This window comes from Schistocerca americana, chromosome 8, assembly GCF_021461395.2.
Source record: "Schistocerca americana isolate TAMUIC-IGC-003095 chromosome 8, iqSchAmer2.1, whole genome shotgun sequence".
In the NCBI taxonomy this organism is placed as follows: Eukaryota; Metazoa; Arthropoda; class Insecta; order Orthoptera; family Acrididae; genus Schistocerca; species Schistocerca americana.
The window spans coordinates 45,641,107-45,662,527 of NC_060126.1; the positions used below are offsets into that span (position 1 = coordinate 45,641,107).

The 21,421-nt window shown below is 39.9% G+C and overlaps 1 protein-coding gene across 3 annotated transcripts in view; it reads right to left on the reverse strand.

Moving 5' to 3' along the window:
• LOC124545300 (serine/arginine repetitive matrix protein 1-like) overlaps positions 1 to 21,421 on the reverse strand; it is a 184,470-nt gene that overhangs the window by 49,518 nt on the left and 113,531 nt on the right. For 2 of the 3 annotated variants that reach the window (XM_047124195.1, XM_047124196.1), the window contains exons 8-9: positions 13,216 to 13,551; positions 6,705 to 6,898 (exon numbers count right to left, since the gene is read on the reverse strand). In XM_047124195.1, coding sequence (XP_046980151.1) covers positions 6,705 to 6,898; positions 13,216 to 13,551 — 530 coding nt within the window. The remainder of the gene's footprint in view (positions 1 to 6,704; positions 6,899 to 13,215; positions 13,552 to 21,421) is intronic. The other variant, XM_047124197.1, reaches the window with a different exon arrangement.

The following is a 21,421-nucleotide window of genomic DNA, read 5'->3' on the forward strand; positions in this document are numbered from 1 at the left end:
AGCAGTGTGAGTGATATTTTGCGTGTGCATTGTTTTCTACATAACTAAGGAGGCACAGTACTTGATTACCTCAAAAAGACAACTACAGTGCATGAGAGGCAGAATAACACATATTCAAACAACACACAAAATACTTGTGTACATATCTGCATTTGACAACGAGAAAAAATTCTCTAAATGCATCATCAGGCATGAAAAAATTTCTTAACTAGTGCAGTATTTCATTATCTAAGTAACGAATGACATCAGTAGGCTTTCCAGAAACATAGATTATGACATTTGAAATTAAAAATTCTCGAAGTGCATCGTTAAGCATGAAAAAATATGTGACTAGTGCAGTATTTCATTATTTAAATAATGAATGACAACTGCACGATTTCCAAAAACACTGATTATGACGTTTGAAATTAAGTCAAATGTTTCTACTTCCCAGACGCTTGTCAATTTCAGTCACATCAGTGGTTTTTATTAGACAATAAAAAAGTCCCTGACAAGTCTTTTGATGTCTGTTATGTACATATATCATACATAAAATGTGAAAATGCAAGGGGATATCCTAAACATAACTTTTACAGGTTAAAACATTATTTCCCACATTTTACAGAATTATTTTGAAGTCTACATCTACATCTACACCTACATCTACATGTTTACTCTGCAATTCACATTTAAGTGCTTGGCAGAGGGTTCATCAAACCACAATCATACTATCTCTCTACCATTCCACTCCCGAACAGCATGCGGGAAAAATGAACACCTAAACCTTACTGTTTGAGCTCTGATTTCTATTATTTTATTTTGATGATCATTCCTACCTATGTAGGTTGGGCTCAACAAAATATTTTCGCATTCGGAAGAGAAAGTTGGTGACTGAAATTTCGTAAATAGATCTCACCGCGACGAAAAACGTCTTTGCTGTAATGACTTCCATCCCAATTCGCGTATCACATCTGCCACACTCTCTCCCCTACTACGTGATAATACAAAACGAGCTGCCCTTTTTTGCACCCTTTCGATGTCCTCCCGTCAGTCCCACCTGGTAAGGATCCCACACCGCGCAGCAATATTCTAACAGAGGACGAACGAGTGTAGTGTAAGCTGTCTCTTTAGTGGACTTGTTGCATCTTCTAAGTGTCCTGCCAATGAAACGCAACCTTTGGCTTGCCTTCCCCACAATATTATCTATGTGATCTTTACAACTGAAGTTGTTTGTAATTTTAACACCCAGGTACTTAGTTGAATTGACAGCCTTGAGAATTGTACTATTTATCGAGTAATCGAATTCCAACGGATTTCTTTTGGAACTCATGTGGATCACCTCACACTTTTCATTATTTAGCGTCAACTGCCACCTGCCACACCATACAGCAATCTTTTCTAAATCGCTTTGCAACTGATACTGGTCTTCAGATGACCTTACTAGACAGTAAATTACAGCATCATCTGCGAACAACCTAAGAGAACTGCCCAGATTGTCACCCAGGTCATTTATATAGATCAGGAACAGCAGAGATCCCAGGACGCTTCCCTGGGGAACACCTGATATCACTTCAGTTTTACTCGATGATATGCCGTCTATTACTATGAACGGCGACCTTCCGGACAGGAAGTCACGAATCCAGTCGCACAACTGAGACCATACCCCATAGACCCGCAGCTTGATTAGAAGTCGCTTGTGAGGAACAGTGTCAAAAGCTTTCCGGAAATCTAGAAATACGGAATCAACTTGAGATCCCCTGTCTATAGCGGCCATTACTTCGTGCGAATAAAGAGCTAGCTGCGTTGCACAAGAACGATGTTTTCTGAAACCATGCTGATTATGTATCAACAGATCATTCCCTTCGAGGTGATTCATAATGTCTGAATACAGTATATGCTCCAAAACCCTACTGCAAACCGACGTCAATGATATAGGTCTGTAGTTTGATGGATTACTCCTACTACCCTTCTTAAACACTGGTGCGACCTGCGCAATTTTCCAACCTGTAGGTACAGATCTATCGGTGAGCGAGCGGTTGTACATGAGTGCTAAATAGGGAGCTATTGCAACAGCGTAATCTGAAAGGAACCTAATAGGTATACAATCTGGACCTGAAGACTTGCCCGTATCAAGCGATTTGAGTTGCTTCGCAACCCCTAAGGTATCTACTTCTAAGAAACTCATGCTAGCAGCTGTTCGTGTTTCAAATTCTGGAATATTCCACTTGTCTTCCCTGGTGAAGGAATTTCGGAAAACTGCGTTCAATAACTCCGCTTTAGCGGCACAGTCGTCAGTAACAGTACCATCGGCACTGTGCAGCGAATGTACTGACTGCGTCTTGCCGCTTGTGTACTTTACATACGACCAGAATTTCTTCGGATTTTCTACCAAATTTTGAGACAATGTTTCGTTGTGGAACCTATTAAAGGCATCTCGCATTGAAGTCCGTGCCAAATTTCGCGTGTCTGTAAATTTTAGCCAATCTTTGGCATTTCGCATCCTTCTGAACTTCGCTTGCTTGTTCTGTTGCCTCTGCAACAGCGTTCCGACCCGTTTTGTGTACCATGGGGGATCAGTTCCATCTCTTACCAATTTGTGAGGTATGAATCTCTCAATTGCTGTTGCTACTATATCTTTGAATTTGAGCCACATCTCGTCTACATTTGCATAGTCAGTTCAGAAGGAATGGAATTGTCTCTTAGGAAGGCTTCTAGTGACACTTTATCCACTTTTTAAAATAAAATTATTTTGCGTTTGTTTCTGGTGGATTTGGAAGAAACGGTACTGAGCCTAGCTACAACGACCTTGTGATCACTAATCCCTGTATCAGTCATGATGCTGTCTATTAGCTCTGGATTGTTTGTGGCTAAGAGGTCAAGTGTGTTTTCGCAACCATTTACAATTCGCGTGGGTTCGTGGACTAACTGTTCGAAATAATTTTCGGAGAAAGCATTTAGGACAATCTCGGAAGATGTTTTCTGCCTACCACCGGTTTTGAACAAGTATTTTTGCCAACATATCGAGGGAAGGTTGAAGTCCCCACCAACTATAACCGTATGAGTGGGGTATTTATTTGTTACGAGACTCAAATTTTCTCTGAACTGTTCAGCAACTATATCATCGGAGTCTGGGGGTCGGTAGAAGGAGTCAATTATTAACTTAGTTCGGCTGTTAAGTATAGCCTCCACCCATACCAATTCGCACAGAGTATCTACTTCGACTTCACTACAAGATAAACCACTACTGACAGACACAAACACTCCACCATTAATTCTGCCTAATCTATCTTTCCTGAACACCATCTGAGACTTCATAAAAATTTCTGCAGAACTTATTTCAGGCTTTAGCCAGCTTTCTGTAACTAAAACGATTTTAGCTTCTGTGCTTTCTATTAGCGCTTGAAGCCCAGTGACTTTCCCAGCACAACTACAACAATTTACAACTACAATTCTGACTGTTCCTTGATCCAAGCATGTCCTGTATTTGCCATGCACCCTTTGAGATTGCAGCCCACCCCGTACTTTCCCGAGACCTTCTAACCTAAAAAACCTCCCAGTCCAAGCCACACAGCTTCTGCTACCCGTGTAGCCGCCAGCTGAGTGTAGTGAGCTCCTGACCTATTCAGCGGAACCCGAAACCCCACCACCCTATGGCACAAGTCAAGGAATCTGCAGTCAACACGGTCGCAAAACCGTCTGAGCCTCTGATTCAGACCCTCCACCCGGCTCTGCACCAAAAGTCCGCAGTCGGTTCTGTCAACGATGCTGCAGATGGTGAGCTCTGCCTTCATCTCGTAAGCAAGACCAGCAGCCTTCACCAAATCAGATAGCCGCTGGAATCCAGAGAGAATTTCCTCAGATCCAAAGTGACACACGTCATTAGTGCCGACGTGTGCCACCACCTGCAGCTGGCTGCACCCTGTGATCTTCATGGCATCTGGAAGGACCCTTTCCACATCAGGAATGACTCCACCCGGAATGCTCACGGAGTGCACACTGGATTTCTTCCCCTCCTTAGCCGCCATATCCCTAAGGGGCCCCATTATGCGCCTAAAATTGGAGCTCCCAACTACCAATAAGCCCACCCTCTGCGATTGCCCGGACCTTGAAGGCTGAGAATCATCCTCTGAAACAGGGCAGGCAGCTGCATCTGGCTCAGCCAGAGACAGTACCTGAAACCTGTTTGTCAGACGCCCCAGGGAGGCTTTCTGATCAGCCTCCGGGGACATCATTCACTGCCTGCCACACCTTGGAACAACCTCCCAATCACAGTCCCTGTCCATTCTAATCGATGTTGAACAACAGTTATTGAAACACGAGTCTGTGCTTAGATAACGCAAGGGAAACACGCAAAGAATGTATGAACTAACCTGTACAAATGCCTAACGACTGCGTTACAATCTGCCTGAATTTACGATTACAGTAACTAAAACTCGAAATTACACCTCCTATACGAAACTCACACGCAATTTAAGTAAGAATCTACGAAGTAAACACAGAAAAGAAGCTGTATACGTATCTTTCTGCGCTGTCAATGTGCACCAACTGGGAGCTCAGGCCACACTGGTCTCTGAGAGCCTACTAGACAGACAAGTGCCACTGACGTACCAAAACAAAACAAATGCTTAACGACTGCGCTACAATCTGCCTGAAGTCCCTTGAAAAGTGTAAAATCAGGGTTTCACTGTGTATGCTATACGAACTAAGCCATTTATATATATTGTAGATAGTAACAGTCATAGAATATTTTTACATTTGATGGTAGTCAACGGCTTTCTTCTCAGTTTCATCCTTAGTAGTATTTGCTTTCTGTTAGTGTGTTTTAGCCAGGAGATGGCACATTCTCACAGGCCTCTTTAACATGCCAACAACGGATGGTGCTAGCCACGGAAATTACTGTTATTTACAAGTCACAGAGTTTAATGCCAGTAAAACATTCTCTCTTTAATACCAATAATACCTTCACCCCTGATTCTTACACTGCGCGAGTTGCACAGATTGTCAGTCATTTCTGGCAGCAGATGACCATCTCCTGGTATTCTACTGCGACAGTCTGCCACTTGTCCATCGCTCTGGACAGATGTGTGTGTGTCTGTACTGTTCCAGTCACTACCTCGCTTGTGCTACGCGTGGTGCCTGTCTGTCAGATAGTGTGTGTGCTGCCATAAGGCTCTCAGCTGGGCACACCACGCTCACACATACACTTTTGCATTTAGCTCGGAGGGCTGTCATATTACACAGATGACTCTCTGTAGGCACTGAAACAATTACCTATTTGGTTGTCACTACACTTAAGATTATAAAAGTTATATTAGCTCACTTAGCATGTAGAATTCAAAATCTGTCTGCTATTACTATGTAAAATCAAAATGGAGTGTAGAGATGCAGCTGTTTCTCAAATGCAGCATTATACATTTCTGCCCAAAATTAAATGTTTTACGTTAGGAAAAAGATACTCACTTTCAGAACACGGTACATAATGCACAAGTAGACTTAACGATCAGATGCATGCACATTTGGAAATCTCATTGCATTTTCAGTTATGGTAAAGCGAGGGCCCCCCCCCCCACCCCCCCTCACAAACACAGCATGCATGTCTAACATCTTGAGAACTTCACTTTATTGTATCATCTGTTGTAACAATAGTACTTAAACTTCAATGTTTAAGAATACCATTTGTGGAAATATCCTCTTAAAGAAGACAACAGTTTTTACCTAGTGGATTATCACAGTGTAAGGAATCTTTCACACAAGATGAATGAGATTATATAAGATTGACAATTTATGATTGGAGTTTTTTGAGGCAGCTATTTTGACTGAGCTGCCAAACCACAAAATAAACAATAAAGATTGTGATTCAGATATCACTACTGATCAAAATAACAATGAAAATATTTCTGTATTTAAAATTACAACTGTGGAGTAATGAAAATAAAGTGAAAAAAATCTACTAAAATAGATATGTTCTCTCTGTCTCACAAGAACTGTGAAATAATATTGGCCAGAGAACCAAACTGAAAATCATAAGTTGTTATAGAAAAATTGCCTAACAGTTGAGTTTGTTATGAATACTTCACCAATTTATTGATATAATTTTGACAGTCAAAGCATCTGTACTCTGAACATGGTCTAATTTCACTTTCTGCGTGTCAAATGAAGAGCGTTCACCAGAGTACCATGAATGACACTAACTATTTTGTTCAGCCTACAATTTAAAAAAGTGTGATTTAAGACTAAGAAAATTTTTTGAATGCTTGTTACATCTAAAACAGTGTGTATTGTCCATATTAGTGAACAAATATAGCTAGAATTTTTCTGCATACAGATTTTCCCTCTCCTGAAATAACAATATTTGGCACTTTGTTAATAAAATTATCCACAGATGTTACTTTCCTGCTACAGCTAATACAAAATGAGTCTCAAGTGCATCTTCTGTAGGTTTGGTAAACACCAGTATCTCCAGCATTCATTTGTTTTGGTCAATAACTCGAGTAAACACCTAACACAAATGCAATCTATACAATATGACAAGCAACAAAGAGGCCTGCAGTCAAAAGAAATGATCCATAGGTTCAAATTGTCCTCGTGTCCACGATCAATTCGTTTTCAGGGATTGTGAGAATTACACATGATGCCACACTAGCAGCAACTTATTCACAATTGCCCTGCAGATACAAAGATGAGAACTGAAATCCAGAAACTGTTGTCAGATATAAATTACAAACCATTCCTCCCACTTTATGTAATCATCGAGAGACAAGTCCCGCAGGTAACCGCGCTCTTTGTAGTACTTGTAGCGCACTCGCACATCATCCCACGCAAGGTCTGCCAGTGACGAGGGTGCTGGCATGAAGTACTCCTCTGACGGGCTCAAGGGAGCCCCACTGGCAGTGCGGTACCTCTCACCCTCTATCACCACCTGTTGGGTCAAGCAGTGTCAAGTCAGAGTTTGTTCAGAGCTAGGCAGCTAGTGTACAATCAAAAAAAAAAATTTTAAAATATCATCAATATAAGAATTTTGAAATATCATCAATTTTTCACTCATGCATAACAATTTTTGTTCCAGACAATTCCTCAATATTTCGTTTAAATAAGAAGAGGAAATAGACTTTTTTTAAGACACAGAAAGTTCCTTTAACTGGAAACTGAAATCGATAATTATTCATTTCAAAAACAGAACAGTAGCAGTCTAACGACAGCACAACATGAAATGTAGGTTTGCTAATTCTCCTACACCCATAGCGATTCACTCGAATATCATGTCCTGGTAGTGCTTAAGATTTATTATTATTATTTTTTTTTCCAGTTTTCGATAAGATTTAAACTGATTCTGAACTGACAAAAGGACAGCAATGGATGAGAAGCATGAGGAAGTTTAACATCTGGCAAAGAGTATTGGATCGGAAAAAATTTTAAGTTAGGAAAAATGACTACATTGCAAATATATAGAAAATAACTACAAACTTAGGAAAGATACACAAAGAATGTGAAATAAGAAGTAATAATGAAACATTTGAAACAGAGAACACAAAACAAACTAGACAAATAGAAAGGAAATTACATAAAAAAATGAATATGTTGCGACACTGTGATGTTACAGCCGGGCAACATCCTATTGATATGGACACGACAAAAAAGGAAACGTATGCAGTAAAATTTTAATCAAGAGAGTGCAAGGTGCAAGCTCTACACTGTCTTCACAAATATGTCTTGTCACGTGGAGAAAAAAGAAGAAGAAGAAGAAGAAGAAGAAGAGGAGACAGTGCATGTCTCCTATAACTATTGCAAGTACATGTGAGATCATAATATAGATAAAAATTGAGAAAAAGCAATTAATATACAAAACACATATACAAATTGTGAACAAAATTACTGAGCCCTAAACATTATTAAATACAAACGCAAAATAATAAACACTAGATCACAGAATCAATGGGATCATCATCTTGCAACAGAAATGGAAGTGATGTAGGAAGCAGGATTACTCAATAATGGAGAAGACTATCAGATCAGATGAAAAGACAGCAGCATACGATGCGACAATGAGAAGTGGTAAAGGAAAATCATCAAGGACAGATTAAAACATATGACTGAAGGGATAGCAAATTGATAAGTAAAGGAGTGAGAATACCCTGGTAAAATGGGGTAACATAGGTGGTTTGTAGCAGGATTCCACACATTTATAACATTTGGATTATGTCGATTGCCTTTTTATGACACTCATATTATTTTCGCCAATTTTAAACTCTTTCTTCCAATGGCCAGCTCCATTATTCTGTACGTAACAAATCCATATAACTGTATTTGCACGGATGAAACATTTCAGTCAGCAGCAAAGTGTATGCCATCGGGAAGCCTAGACAGAAACTACAGGTAAGACCACTTTAACTGAGAACTTCCTATCCAAATGTCCCTCTCTGAGCCTCCAACAAGCACACAAGATTAATGAGACGAGTTAAAAGCAGTTGATGCACTATAGTAACTGCTATCCTTTTACGAGTGAAATGCTCACCACTCTAGCAGTTGGTATTTGCAGAATATTTATCTGTCTAAACATTACTACAAGAGTACACATCCACTCCCCTATGTGTCTTTATTTGCAGTAATCTGGGCACCAGTATCGATCACAAGCAGTTTTTCAATGCCACAGCAGCTGGACACAGAATCATTGATCCATCTAAAAAACAAATAAGGAGTTAGGCAGAGCACAGAATTACTGATCTACTTCAAAAACAAATAAGGAGCTTGGCTTCTGTATCAGAGTTGTATCCAAGTTAAAACGTATCACACATTTCTGCTTTTCCACTGTTCTCTTAGTACCATTCACAGCAGCTTTTCACTGCCCTTCAAACCTCTGTAAAATTTTGTTCATGTCCTATGTCACTCTATGCATCTCTATGCTCATCAATATTTCTTCAAAACACACCATTGCTAGTACATATACTCATCACATACACACCCTAGAGCCAACAGTCGAGGCCTTTGTATCTGCTTCATTGCATGATATTTCGATTCTTCTTCCAAAACAACAGTACCTCAGTTTGTCACAGTTACATGTTTGTTTCCAATAACCATCAGTGTTCTATTTATACCAATCTCTCCTTGAATTGAATTTTCCCCCTCCAACCTCATTTCACTTCCTCCAATTGTAACCCATTTCATCATCTTTCTTATCTCAACTTTTCATTAAATTTCATATTCACCATTTTTTAGATTGAGTTCCTTTGCTTTGACATTTTTCCTAGACTACTTTCTTCCCCTTTCTGTCCATATACATCTCATTTACATTTCTCCTACACTTGTCTCTTAGTTTTATAACAGTATTTGATCACTTCCAACTTCTCAAGGTAACTAATCTTATCAATTCCTGACATTCCATTCTTAGTTTCGTTCTCATATCACCCTTTGCTCTGCTTACCTTGACACCATTCTCAGAGTGTCAGTGATTTTCAAAGCAATTTGTTTGTGTCTGGCTGCTGCAACATGAAAAATATGAGATTTATATATTAGTAGATTCTTACCTGCAGCTGCACACTTGCACATTTATGTCACATATTTTGCACACATCTCTTCTTGGTCTTTCTCAGTCCACCCCCCACCTTCCCCCATCCGCCAACTCACTCTGTCCGTTTGCCGCCTCCTCTATCCCCCTACCCCCATCTCTCTCTCTCTCTGCCTCCTGCTCCCCCTTCCATTGCCTCTTCCCCTCTCCGTCCACCACCTCCTCATCTCCCACTCTCCAACCATCATCTCACCCCCCCCCCCCTCTCCATTCATTGCCGCATCAACCTCCCCCCCCCTCTATCTATTGTTTCCTCCCAACCTCACCTCTCCCCTCTCTCTGTACATTGCCTCCACCCATTCCTCCCTCCTCTCTTCCTGCAGCAAATGACTCCCTCCCCTCTCTGTCCATCACCTCCCTCCTTTCTGTCCATGGCCTCCCCGTCGTACCCCGCCGCCCCCTTCCTGTCCTTCACCTTCTCCTCCCTGCCTCGGCCCATCGCCTCCCACCTCTCATCCATTGCCTCCAGCCCCTCTTGGTCCATTGCCTCTTCCTCCTCTCTTCTCTGTCCATCACCTCCTCCACACTCCCTCTTTGTCCATTCCACCTTCTTGCTCCTCTCTGTCTATTCCATCCTCTTGTCCCTCTCTGTGTATCTTACATGTGACACTGTTTTCACACTTACCCCAATGGAAAGAGGTTCTTACCCCACAGTACTTCTTTACAGACAATAATGATATGTGCACCAAGCCTGGTTGAAGTCAATCTACTGAAGAACATATGCAGATACATATTTTTTATAATATATATATTTCAAATACTTGTATTTCTTCTGTCATAATCTTATATAATTAGTGTGCAGGGTGTAGTAACAGGTCACATATTTAAAGTTAAGATGATAATGAAATATGCATTTGACATCACATGATGTCATATCTCTGGTGACAGCAATATCAATACCATGAAATGGCTGCAAAGAGTCTGTTCATCTGTGAAGGATAGAAGAGGTAACTACATTATGAATCAACAAACAAAAAACACAAATGAAGGCACACATATGAGGTATCTCGATTGTGACTAAATTTTTTTTTACTGCTGGCCAGTTGTCTGCCACCTACCTCTATCTAGATATCTCTTTCATTTATACTCCCTCTTTTGGCAACGGCTAGAGACCCTGAAATTACCATTTATAATAAATGAGAAACTAAATGTGAATTCGGCCTCAAAATGGGTAAACATGAAACTACTTAATAAGTGATATTTCATAGCAAATTGTAACCAGATGAACTATTTTATGAGAGATTGTTTAAAATACCTTTATTTTCTGCATGTAAAAAAATGAAACCAATTTTCAGTTACTGGCACAGCACATCATCTGGCAACGCTCAGTTTTGAGAGATAACTTGTGTAAGAATTTTTTTCAAAATAAAATGTGCATAAACATGAAAAAGTATCAATACACTTGACACTGGTGGTCAGCAATTGTTGGTGATTGAGAGGTCTGTATAAGAATCATGCTGTGTAATGCAACACAGACTCAGCCATAGGACCTAGCACTTTTAAACGAAGAAACAAGTATGAGTGTCTGATTGCTACAGTTCAAAACTTTGTGCAACGCAGACACTTCGACATGGCATTTTTAGGTGGCAGGTGTTTCAAACTGCAACTGCATCAAATACTGGTAGGGGTTGCATCCAAACTACCACATTTACGACACTGCCACCTACAGCAATCAACTACGCAGTAGCTCTTACGAAACATTTTTGTGTTGTGCGTTACTTGCTGTTTTGTACTGAAATGAGTAAAGAGACTAATCCCAGTCCATCATGAAGTTCGATTATGACCCTCACACCACCAGATGATGTCAGTTCTGCTTTTTGCAGAAACACAGAACTCAGATGTAGGCTGGTTACCCTGTGAGCAGGAGGTAGGGTTTGCTTCTCTGCACTGCTCCTTTCCTTCGGGCAGTTATAATTCTATTTCATTTATGCTCGCATGTGACTACCAGCTTATAATGTCTGCACTCTACACTATAGCAACCAGAAAATAAAACCTGACAATGTATTTTGACCAAACCCAAAGTCTTCTCCTATGTGGGAATAGAGTTGTTTTTGGTTCTATTTCTACAATAACAAGGTTAGTTCCCCAGGAGTGGGATGGACTTTTGGAAACCATCTGTACAGTGAAGTAGGTTTAGTTCCTGGTAGTCCACCCTGTAGCCATTCACCCTTCTGGGCCCTCATTTGCAATCAAAGAATTAAAAAAAAAAATCAAAATTTTGTGCAACATTCTAGAAACTTAAAAGTAAAGTTAAAACAGATGATGGCATTGTAGCATAGTGGTGAACATATGAGCCTGCAGTGCAGAAGTTGTGGGTTTGAATCTCATTAGTTGCTAAAAAATTTCTCATTTTTAAATAGTTATAGAAATGACTTCGATCATCATTTTTATTCATTTAATTGGTTTAACTGTAATTCATTTAATTTCTAATATTTTGTCAATGATTTTAATCATTATGTTAACTATTTTATATGCTCTTATTTTTTCTTCCTATCATTCCATTTTCATTTAGAATCATTGTGCATGTGATTTTTATTCTTTTTATTTATCTATCACAATGTTTATAATTTGATAATGCTGATCTATTGGTTGAAAAACAAATAATCTATTTATGTTGGCTATGCAGTGGTGGCATCATGTATTTTCCATTACACATGAAATGCACATTTTATAGGATGGAAACCGCCATACAAACATTTAAAACTGACAAAACAACACTGATGAAGATTTAAACAAAGGAAGGGATTTCAAACAAATGTGCAAAATAATAGACAGAAATAATGAATGCAATAATAAGGACTAAAATATATGATGATCAAATGGGAGAAATTATATCGAAATTAATACAAACAAATAATTAAAATCTTATGCACAAAGACACCAATTTAAAAAAGATACAAAGAAACAATAAGAGTAAATGTAAAATTTAATACAATGATTAAAATAATGTGACAAAGGATTAGAAATTTTTTAAAAAAATTAAACTAGTTAAATGAACAAAAATAAAGTCACTTTGATAACTACTCAAAAATACAATTTTTTTTTCAGCATGACCTAATTGGAACCCACAACCTACAACATGCCAGGCTCATATGCTGACAGTTACGCTACAATGCCATTAATGTGCTATTTTCAATTTTAAAGTTCTTTCATCTATTAGTTGCCAATGAGCATCTACAATGGTGCACAGCTGCAGGTTGCGATGCCTGAGTACTTAACCTACATCAGTGTGTAGATGTTTTTAAAAACTCCATCCTACACCTGGGGACATTTTCTTGTGAGTACCTTACCAGTTCTATCTGTAACCTTGTCAATTTGGGTCGTATGGCTATGACTGCCCAGAAAAGGTCAAAATCTATTTTCTTCAGATTTAGCAATTATCAAATTGGATGAGAAACAAAATAATGTTGAGTAACATCTTAAGTCAGAGAAGCACACTCTTCACCATCAGCAAAATAATGCTGTTTCTCAACAGTAGCAATCATTTGCTGAAAGCTTAAAAAAAGAAGACAACAAGCAAAAACCATTTCATAACAAACACCACGTTTTTGCAAAAGCAAACATTCCATTCAAAAACCTCCTCGATCACCATTTTTATAACAGTCAATTTAAAAGCACTACGGCTTTATGCAAATTTTGTTAAAATCCTCTGCTCCCTCGAAAGCAAAATTTTCCACCTTGAGATCTTGTCCCGCGGCGTCCTTAGTGATGCGCATATTTCGAACACCGTCCAGATCTCTTCGGTCGACAGACCATTGCGCCATTTTGCCAAATCGTTCGGAGAGGGTGAGGCGAGGTGCTTCCGCACCACCAGAGCTGCCTGACGAAGCAGCAGAACTGTCGTCCGAGTGGCACGACGGTGCAGGCGATGATGCACCACCACCAGGTAGAGGGCGGCGCCTGGGTCCTAATGGGCTCAAGCTTCTCCCTCGCTCCTCAGTCTTGGTACCTGAGCGACGTCGCTTACTTCGATCTTTTGTGCTGCTCTTTCGTTTCTTGGAACTGCCACTCTGTACATGATAAAATCAAATATTAACAATTTATTTATAAATTACTGTAGAGAACTCTTTATAATACTTAAGTATATGACACCAGAAAGCCATTTAAGTTACAAAAGCTACAAAAGGCACACCAGTAATGCTGAAACATTCCAAGATGACAGCACAGATTTTTCATTGCAAACAGTGGGGTGTGGAGCCAGTAGGGAGGACTTCTTACATTTTAGCCTCAGAATTCTGAGGGATAGGAACAGACAGCGGAAACAATATCAGGGAAGGTGTATGGATGACACGAGAAAAACTAGATGAGCAATGTGGGTGCATATACCTGAAGACCGCATACCACACAGACAAGTTCAGAGTTTCATCCAGCAATGGATTCTGAATGGCTGTTGATGCAAGTGACAATGTAATCAACCATAACAGCACTGTGTATGCACATATTTATTGGTATTTCACACAGTTCTCATATCTGGAAGAAGTAAAAATACTTTGAAGAATATGGATGACAAGGGCTTGAAAGATACTGCTTATAAAAGCATGAGACACTATCACTGCTGTAAAATTTAATTAAGAAATTTCACTGAAATTGTCAATTTAGGTATCAACATACTTTTGTTATTGACAGTATGTTCTCTTTTTGCCCACCGAAATATGAAGGTCTTTCAATAACTAGAAAGAGAGAGAGAGAGAGAGAGAGAGAGAGAGAGAGAGAGAGAGAGAGAGAGAGCATTACAAAATATGTATGCATAGGAACTGGACATACATCATTATATAAGGTATGTCTGGGAATCGTGTCAGGTCGCAAATTTTGGCTCCTCGTAACTTGACCCAGTCTTTGAAAGAATGGAACTCAAAAAGATAATAAATCATATAGAATATGAAGGGCAAAGATTCCTTTGTTTTTATGTTTATTATCTGTAAGGTATCTGAACCTATGGGAATAGTAGCTTTAACGACATTACTTTAATCTGCAAATGAGTACCACTACACAGTTTCAAAAGACTGAGATTGTGCAGTAGTATTATGGGAATGCTTCAAACTGTTTGGTGGAAAGCCAACTGGATTCTGAGAATTATAAATTCTTGCAGATGCTGAACTGCATTTCCACTACTGACCACAAAAAAATCAACTGGTTTGTATTACTTACATTCTATTACTTTTTCCAAACTAATACTGTTTATTGCAGAAGCATTACAAAGTTGGTAGTTGTCTAATCATAAGCCAATAACGCCATAAATAAAATTTTCAGATAAACTTTACTATGATGCATCTGTGCACTGCTCTTGTTTGCACTTCGGAGAAGATGGTGGCAATGCCTGTACTTCTATGGTCGGTGGCAGCCAACTGGAGGCAGGCGTTTGCCGAGCAAATAATGAGCTGATAACCAGGAAACGCATGTCAGTTGTTGTCATTTCTTCACTTACTGGTTTGGCCAGACATTTATGATTTAAATAAAGAATCCTTTCTTTGTAAAGGTGGCAGGCTAATACTATTTAATTTGTACACAACACATAATTTTACTTATGGTGACTGCTGCACATGGATTGCTTGCATTGATTAGACGGCCCTTCTGTTGTGTGTGTGTGTGTGTGTGTGTGTGTGTGTGTGTGTGTGTGTGTGTATATATATATATATATATATATATATATATATATATATATATATATATAAAAATCATTTTCTATCGTGAAATGTTATTAATGATTTATCCTGAAATGCGGAATGTTGTGTTGGTGAGAGACTGCTATGAATTATTTGCATTTAGTAAGCTGTCCTTCATTATTTTCGTAGTTTTTCTGCATCTTTGCATTTTTATAATTGATGTAAATAGCAGTTTGGCGCTAATTATGTTGAAGCAGCTGTTGCAGAATCTCTCTAAATTACAGAAATGTTTAACGATTATGAAAACAATAGCTTATTACTCTGTGTGGAGATGACATGCTGATTTTCAGACAGTCAGAATGAAAAAACTGTCACACACTGAGCTTTTGGCCAAAACCTTCTTCAAAAAAGGAAACATAAATTCACTCAAGGGGTCTCCTTCCAAACATAGCCTTGTTGATTTTGGCAATAACTCAGTCACACCAAGTTTCTCGCTCTCTGTAAAACACATTTCTGCACACATTTCTCAGCAGAAGATTCTCTGATCTGCAGCTGTCTTTTCAAGTGTTTGCAGTTCATTAGTAATAAAAAAAGGTCCTACACATTTTCACCCATAGAAAAGTTAACTGAAAATTTTTTGCAAGACACACTTGCTTCCCTCAAATCAATAACCACTCATTTTTCAGCTCCACTACACCTCATCTATACATTTCGTACTAGAAGTAACTAATATGTCCATCACACTTCAGGAATTTTGTACCACTGGTGATAAATGCTTGGACGTCATCTCCTCCATGTTCTACAAGGACAAGGCCCCTGTAATCAAATTGTTTGGAGGCCATGACATGGAACACAATGGAGTAAAATCAAATTATCCAGGCAAAAAAGAGTGCTTTTTCAGGCTAAAATCATCTGTTAGGGTATTTCTCATTCACTTCTTAGGACAACACAAAATGCAGCATTAACACCAATGATTGCCATCTGAGGTGATTAAAGGATGACAAAGTCAGCTCAGAAAATTAAAAGTTAATATCCGTACAAATATACACTCCTGGAAATTGAAATAAGAACACCGTGAATTCATTGTCCCAGGAAGGGGAAACTTTATTGACACATTCCTGGGGTCAGATACATCACATGATCACACTGACAGAACCACAGGCACATAGACACAGGCAACAGAGCATGCACAATGTCGGCACTAGTACAGTGTATATCCACCTTTCGCAGCAATGCAGGCTGCTATTCTCCCATGGAGACGATCGTAGAGATGCTGGATGTAGTCCTGTGGAACGGCTTGCCATTCCTATTTCCACCTGGCGCCTCAGTTGGACCAGCGTTCGTGCTGGACGTGCAGACCGCGTGAGACGACGTTTCATCCAATCCCAAACATGCTCAATGGGGGACAGATCCGGAGATCTTGCTGGCCAGGGTAGTTGACTTACACCTTCTAGAGCACGTTGGGTGGCACGGGATACATGCGGACATGCATTGTCCTGTTGGAACAGCAAGTTCCCTTGCCGGTCTAGGAATGGTAGAACGATGGGTTCGATGACGGTTTGGATGTACCGTGCACTATTCAGTGTCCCCTCGACGATCACCAGTGGTGTACGGCCAGTGTAGGAGATCGCTCCCCACACCATGATGCCGGGTGTTGGCCCTGTGTGCCTCGGTCGTATGCAGTCCTGATTGTGGCGCTCACCTGCACGGCGCCAAACACGCATACGACCATCATTGGCACCAAGGCAGAAGCGACTCTCATCGCTGAAGACGACACGTCTCCATTCGTCCCTCCATTCATGCCTGTCGCGACACCACTGGAGGCGGGCTGCACGATGTTGGGGCGTGAGCGGAAGACGGCCTAACGGTGTGCGGGACCGTAGCCCAGCTTCATGGAGACGGTTGCGAATGGTCCTCGCCGATACCCCAGGAGCAACAGTGTCCCTAATTTGCTGGGAAGTGGCGGTGCGGTCCCCTACGGCACTGCGTAGGATCCTACGGTCTTGGCGTGCATCCGTGCGTCGCTGTGGTCCGGTCCCAGGTCGACGGGCACGTGCACCTTCCGCCGACCACTGGCGACAACATCGATGTACTGTGGAGACCTCACGCCCCACGTGTTGAGCAATTCGGCGGTACGTCCACCCGGCCTCCCGCATGCCCACTATACGCCCTCGCTCAAAGTCCGTCAACTGCACATACGGTTCACGTCCACGCTGTCGCGGCATGCTACCAGTGTTAAAGACTGCGATGGAGCTCCGTATGCCACGGCAAACTGGCCGACACTGACGGCGGCGGTGCACAAATGCTGCGCAGCTAGCGCCATTCGACGGCCAACACCGCGGTTCCTGGTGTGTCCGCTGTGCCGTGCGTGTGATCATTGCTTGTACAGCCCTCTCGCAGTGTCCGGAGCAAGTATGGTGGGTCTGACACACCGGTGTCAATGTGTTCTTTTTTCCATTTCCAGGAGTGTATATGCTTTCGGTAAAATTTTTCTGTGGTTGACAGGAGATAACACCCAAGAGACAGCCCGACCCATTTCTGATCTGCTCTGATCAGAAGGATCAATGCACCATGAAATAGACTTAATAATGAACTTAAAGTACCGCCTATTGATTGTAGCCAGTATTGTAAGATGTTGAGACACACCACATGTAGACTTTGGGCTGAACTGGAAGTCATTCTGTCTCCTCAACCTACATCTGATTATTGTATTTGTTGGTTTTGACAACTCACAACCAGACTGTTACTCTCCAACCTAACCTACATCTTGGGCTACACTGCAGATCATAACAGAAACACCAAAACTGAGCAGTAGCAGAAAATAAACAAATGCACTTCAACACAATCTGAATCATTCATGTGAGTCCGTCAAAAATACCAAAATTGTGTGTTTTATAGAATTTACTTGAAATCAGAAACAAAAACCTCTGTAAAATCAAACAATGGGAATTTCAGGTTGGAATATCAACAGTTACGAAAATATTAGATAGCTACTCATTGTAAAGATGACACATTGAGTTTCAGACAGGCTCAATGAAAAGGCTGTTAAATACCGAGCTTTGGGCCAAAGCCTTCTTCAGAAAAGAAAGTAAAATACTTACACATTCCCTCAAGCAGGCACCTCATGCACACATGACCACCGTCTCTGGCTGCTCAGGCGAGACTATGGCCTGAGTCGCTGAAGATTGCTTTTACAAGCAAAATGAATGTGTAACACAATAAGAGGCGGCTGGGTCCCTATAGTTTGGTTTCGTTACTTATCGGTTCAGTTTGGAACACTTAGCGTCGATTGTTCTGTTGTTATTATTATTATTATTATTATTATTATTGCCAACACCAACAAATTAGCAGTTGCCATATAATAAGTAAGTGTGTGGTAAAGCTAAGCATTACAAGGTGTGTTGGCAACGCCGATTGTGGAATAAGTCAGCCTTTCCTCTCTTATGTCTTCCCTCACTGCACCTCCAATCGGCCTAACGTGTAAGCTAATCCCTTAGCTACGCAGCCCACCCTCGCTGTGAACTTTATTCTTTCCGCCACTTGTATCTATACTTTATTTGTCCTTAAAATAAACCTGATGTCGCAAAACATGTCCCTGGGTATTGCTACGCAATAGAAAGCAGCATCTGATGTTATAAAAGATTGTTTTAATTTTTTAATTGCATTACTGGGAATATTTCCAAGATTTAATAGGGATATAGATTTTTCCTAATTGATGAGACCCAAGCTCAAACCAAATATTTGCGTACATTTGACAATGATTTACACAGTATCAATTGGGATACACAATTTTTGCCTAAAGAAGCGGTACATTCCACCATGAGTGGGACGTTTGGCAATGCTGCTCTACGAGTATAATCTAAGCTTTCATTGTTGTATAAAAATTCAATGCATCGTTGAAACTGTTGTAAGGTTGTAACAGTCAGTCAACAGGTTACTATGGAAGTGTGATGTGATTATGTAGTGTACTACGTGCAATCTTCGTCAATTTATAACATAAAAAGAATTGTTAGTGCCGAAATACAATGTTGAAACAACAAACTTTAATTTCTTTCTTTTCTAATAAAAGACAGTGTACTGCAAAAGACAAAGACGAGTGTGAGTCTACTGAAAGATGTGCTAGTGGTTGTGACGATGAATTGTGTAGGTCTAAGAAGTCTTCAGTTTTCCTTCCACAGTTTTCAAACGATAAATGTGCTATTTCTGGCCCATCTGTAAATTGCAATTCTAAACAAAGAATTGAACACGAGATTAAGTATCAACAAAAATGGGAGTGTAAGTACAATTGGTTGTACTTTGATCACGAGTGGGGTGGGGCATTCCGCAAATGGTGTGAAATGAATATAAAAAACGAAATCGAAGCTCTACAGAAAACAGGAGGAGTGTTCATTTCTGTACCTTTCACTAAATTTAGAAAAGCTACCGGAAGCACGGGAAAACTAGAAAAGCACGCCAACTCAGAAAAACATGCAAGAGCTGTTTCACTTGAAAATTGTAGATTACAGGAATTAAATGCTCCAATTCATACACAGATATTTAAACAAAATGAAAATGAAAATGAAAAAGCTTTAAACCACCAAGCATTGTCATCTTTAATTCGAAGTCTGTATTTCCTTTGTAAGGAAGAAATACCCCACATACAACAAAATATGAACCTCTAATTCGTAAGGTAGTACTAAAAAGTGACAATAATCTTGAAAAGTGGTTAAAATTTCAGAGCGAAAGGTCCACATATCTTAGTAAGTATACTGTGTCAGAATTTTTGACTCGTTTGGGAGAGTCTTCAGACTTTCAAGATGAAACACTTCTCCATGACAAATATTTTTCTTTAATGGCAGACGAATCTACAAATGTTTCCAACCACTGTGAACTGTCTTTAGTAGTTCGATATGTTGCACCATCTCCATAGTTTGAAGTAAAGGAAAGGTTTTTATGTCTCGTTGAGTTGAAAAGCACTTCAGCTGAATTCATATTTACAGCAACTGATACTGAACTAAAGAAAAGAAAACTTTCTTATGACAGATTACTATCTTGTTCTTTCAACGGTGCTGCTAATTTTAGTGGTTCTGTCTCAGGAGTCAGCGCTCGGTTGCCAGAGAGAAAGGGCCATAAGCTGCCATATATTCACTGTAGAGAACATGTTTTGTCAATTGCAGCCACCAACTCTAGGAATAAACACCCCATTATAAAACACACATTACACGTTGTTAATTAATTTCATGGTTCTTCCAAACGAGAAAATGTTTCGCATGAAATTCAGTTTGCTTTAGAGCAACCTGTTTTAAAAATACCCAACGCTGTTGACATCTGATGCTTAAGTACCTTGTGAGTTGTCAAAACCAACAAATACAATAATGAGATGTAGGTTGAGGAGACAGAATGACTTCCAGTTCAACCCAAAGTCTACGTGTGGTGTGTCTCAACATATTACAATACTGGCTACAATCAATAGGTGGTACTTTAAGTTCATTATTAAGTTTATTTCATGGTGCATTGATCCTTCCGAACAGAGCAGATCAGAAATGGGTCGGGCTTGGGTGTTATCTCCTGTCAATCACAGAAAAATTTTACTGAAAGCATATATATTTGTACGGATATTAATTTTTAATTTTCTGAGCTGACTTTGTCAGTCTTTAATCACCTCAGATGGCAATCATTGGTGTTAATGCTGCATTTTGTGTTGTCCTAAGAAGTGAATGAGAAAATCCCTAACAGATGATTTTATCCTGAAAAAGCACTCTTTTTTTTGCCTGGATAATTTGATTTTACTCCATTGTGTTCCATGTCATGGCCTCCAAACAATTTGATTACAGGGGCCTTGTCCTTGTAGAACATGGAGGAGATGACGTCCAAGCATTTATCGCCAGTGGTACAAAATTCCTGAAGTGTGATGGACATATTAGTTACTTCTAGTACGCAATGTATAGATGGGGTGTAGTGGAGCTGAAAAACGAGTGGTTATTGATTTGAGGGAAGCAAGTGTGTCTTGCAAAAAATTTTCAGTTAACTTTTCTATGGGTGAAAATGTGTAGGACCTTTTTTTATTACTAATGAACTGCAAACACTTGAGAAGACAGCTGCAGATCAGAGAAGCTTCTGCTGAGAAATGTGTGTAGAAATGTGTTTTACAGAGAGCGAGAAACTTGGTGTGACTGAGTTATTGCCAAAATCAACAAGGCTATGTTTGGAAGGAGAAAAATTTGGCAGAGGAAATAAAAAAATAAGAAGGTGGGTATTTGGAGAAATGGAAAGATGAACACACAAGTGTTTCTTAAAA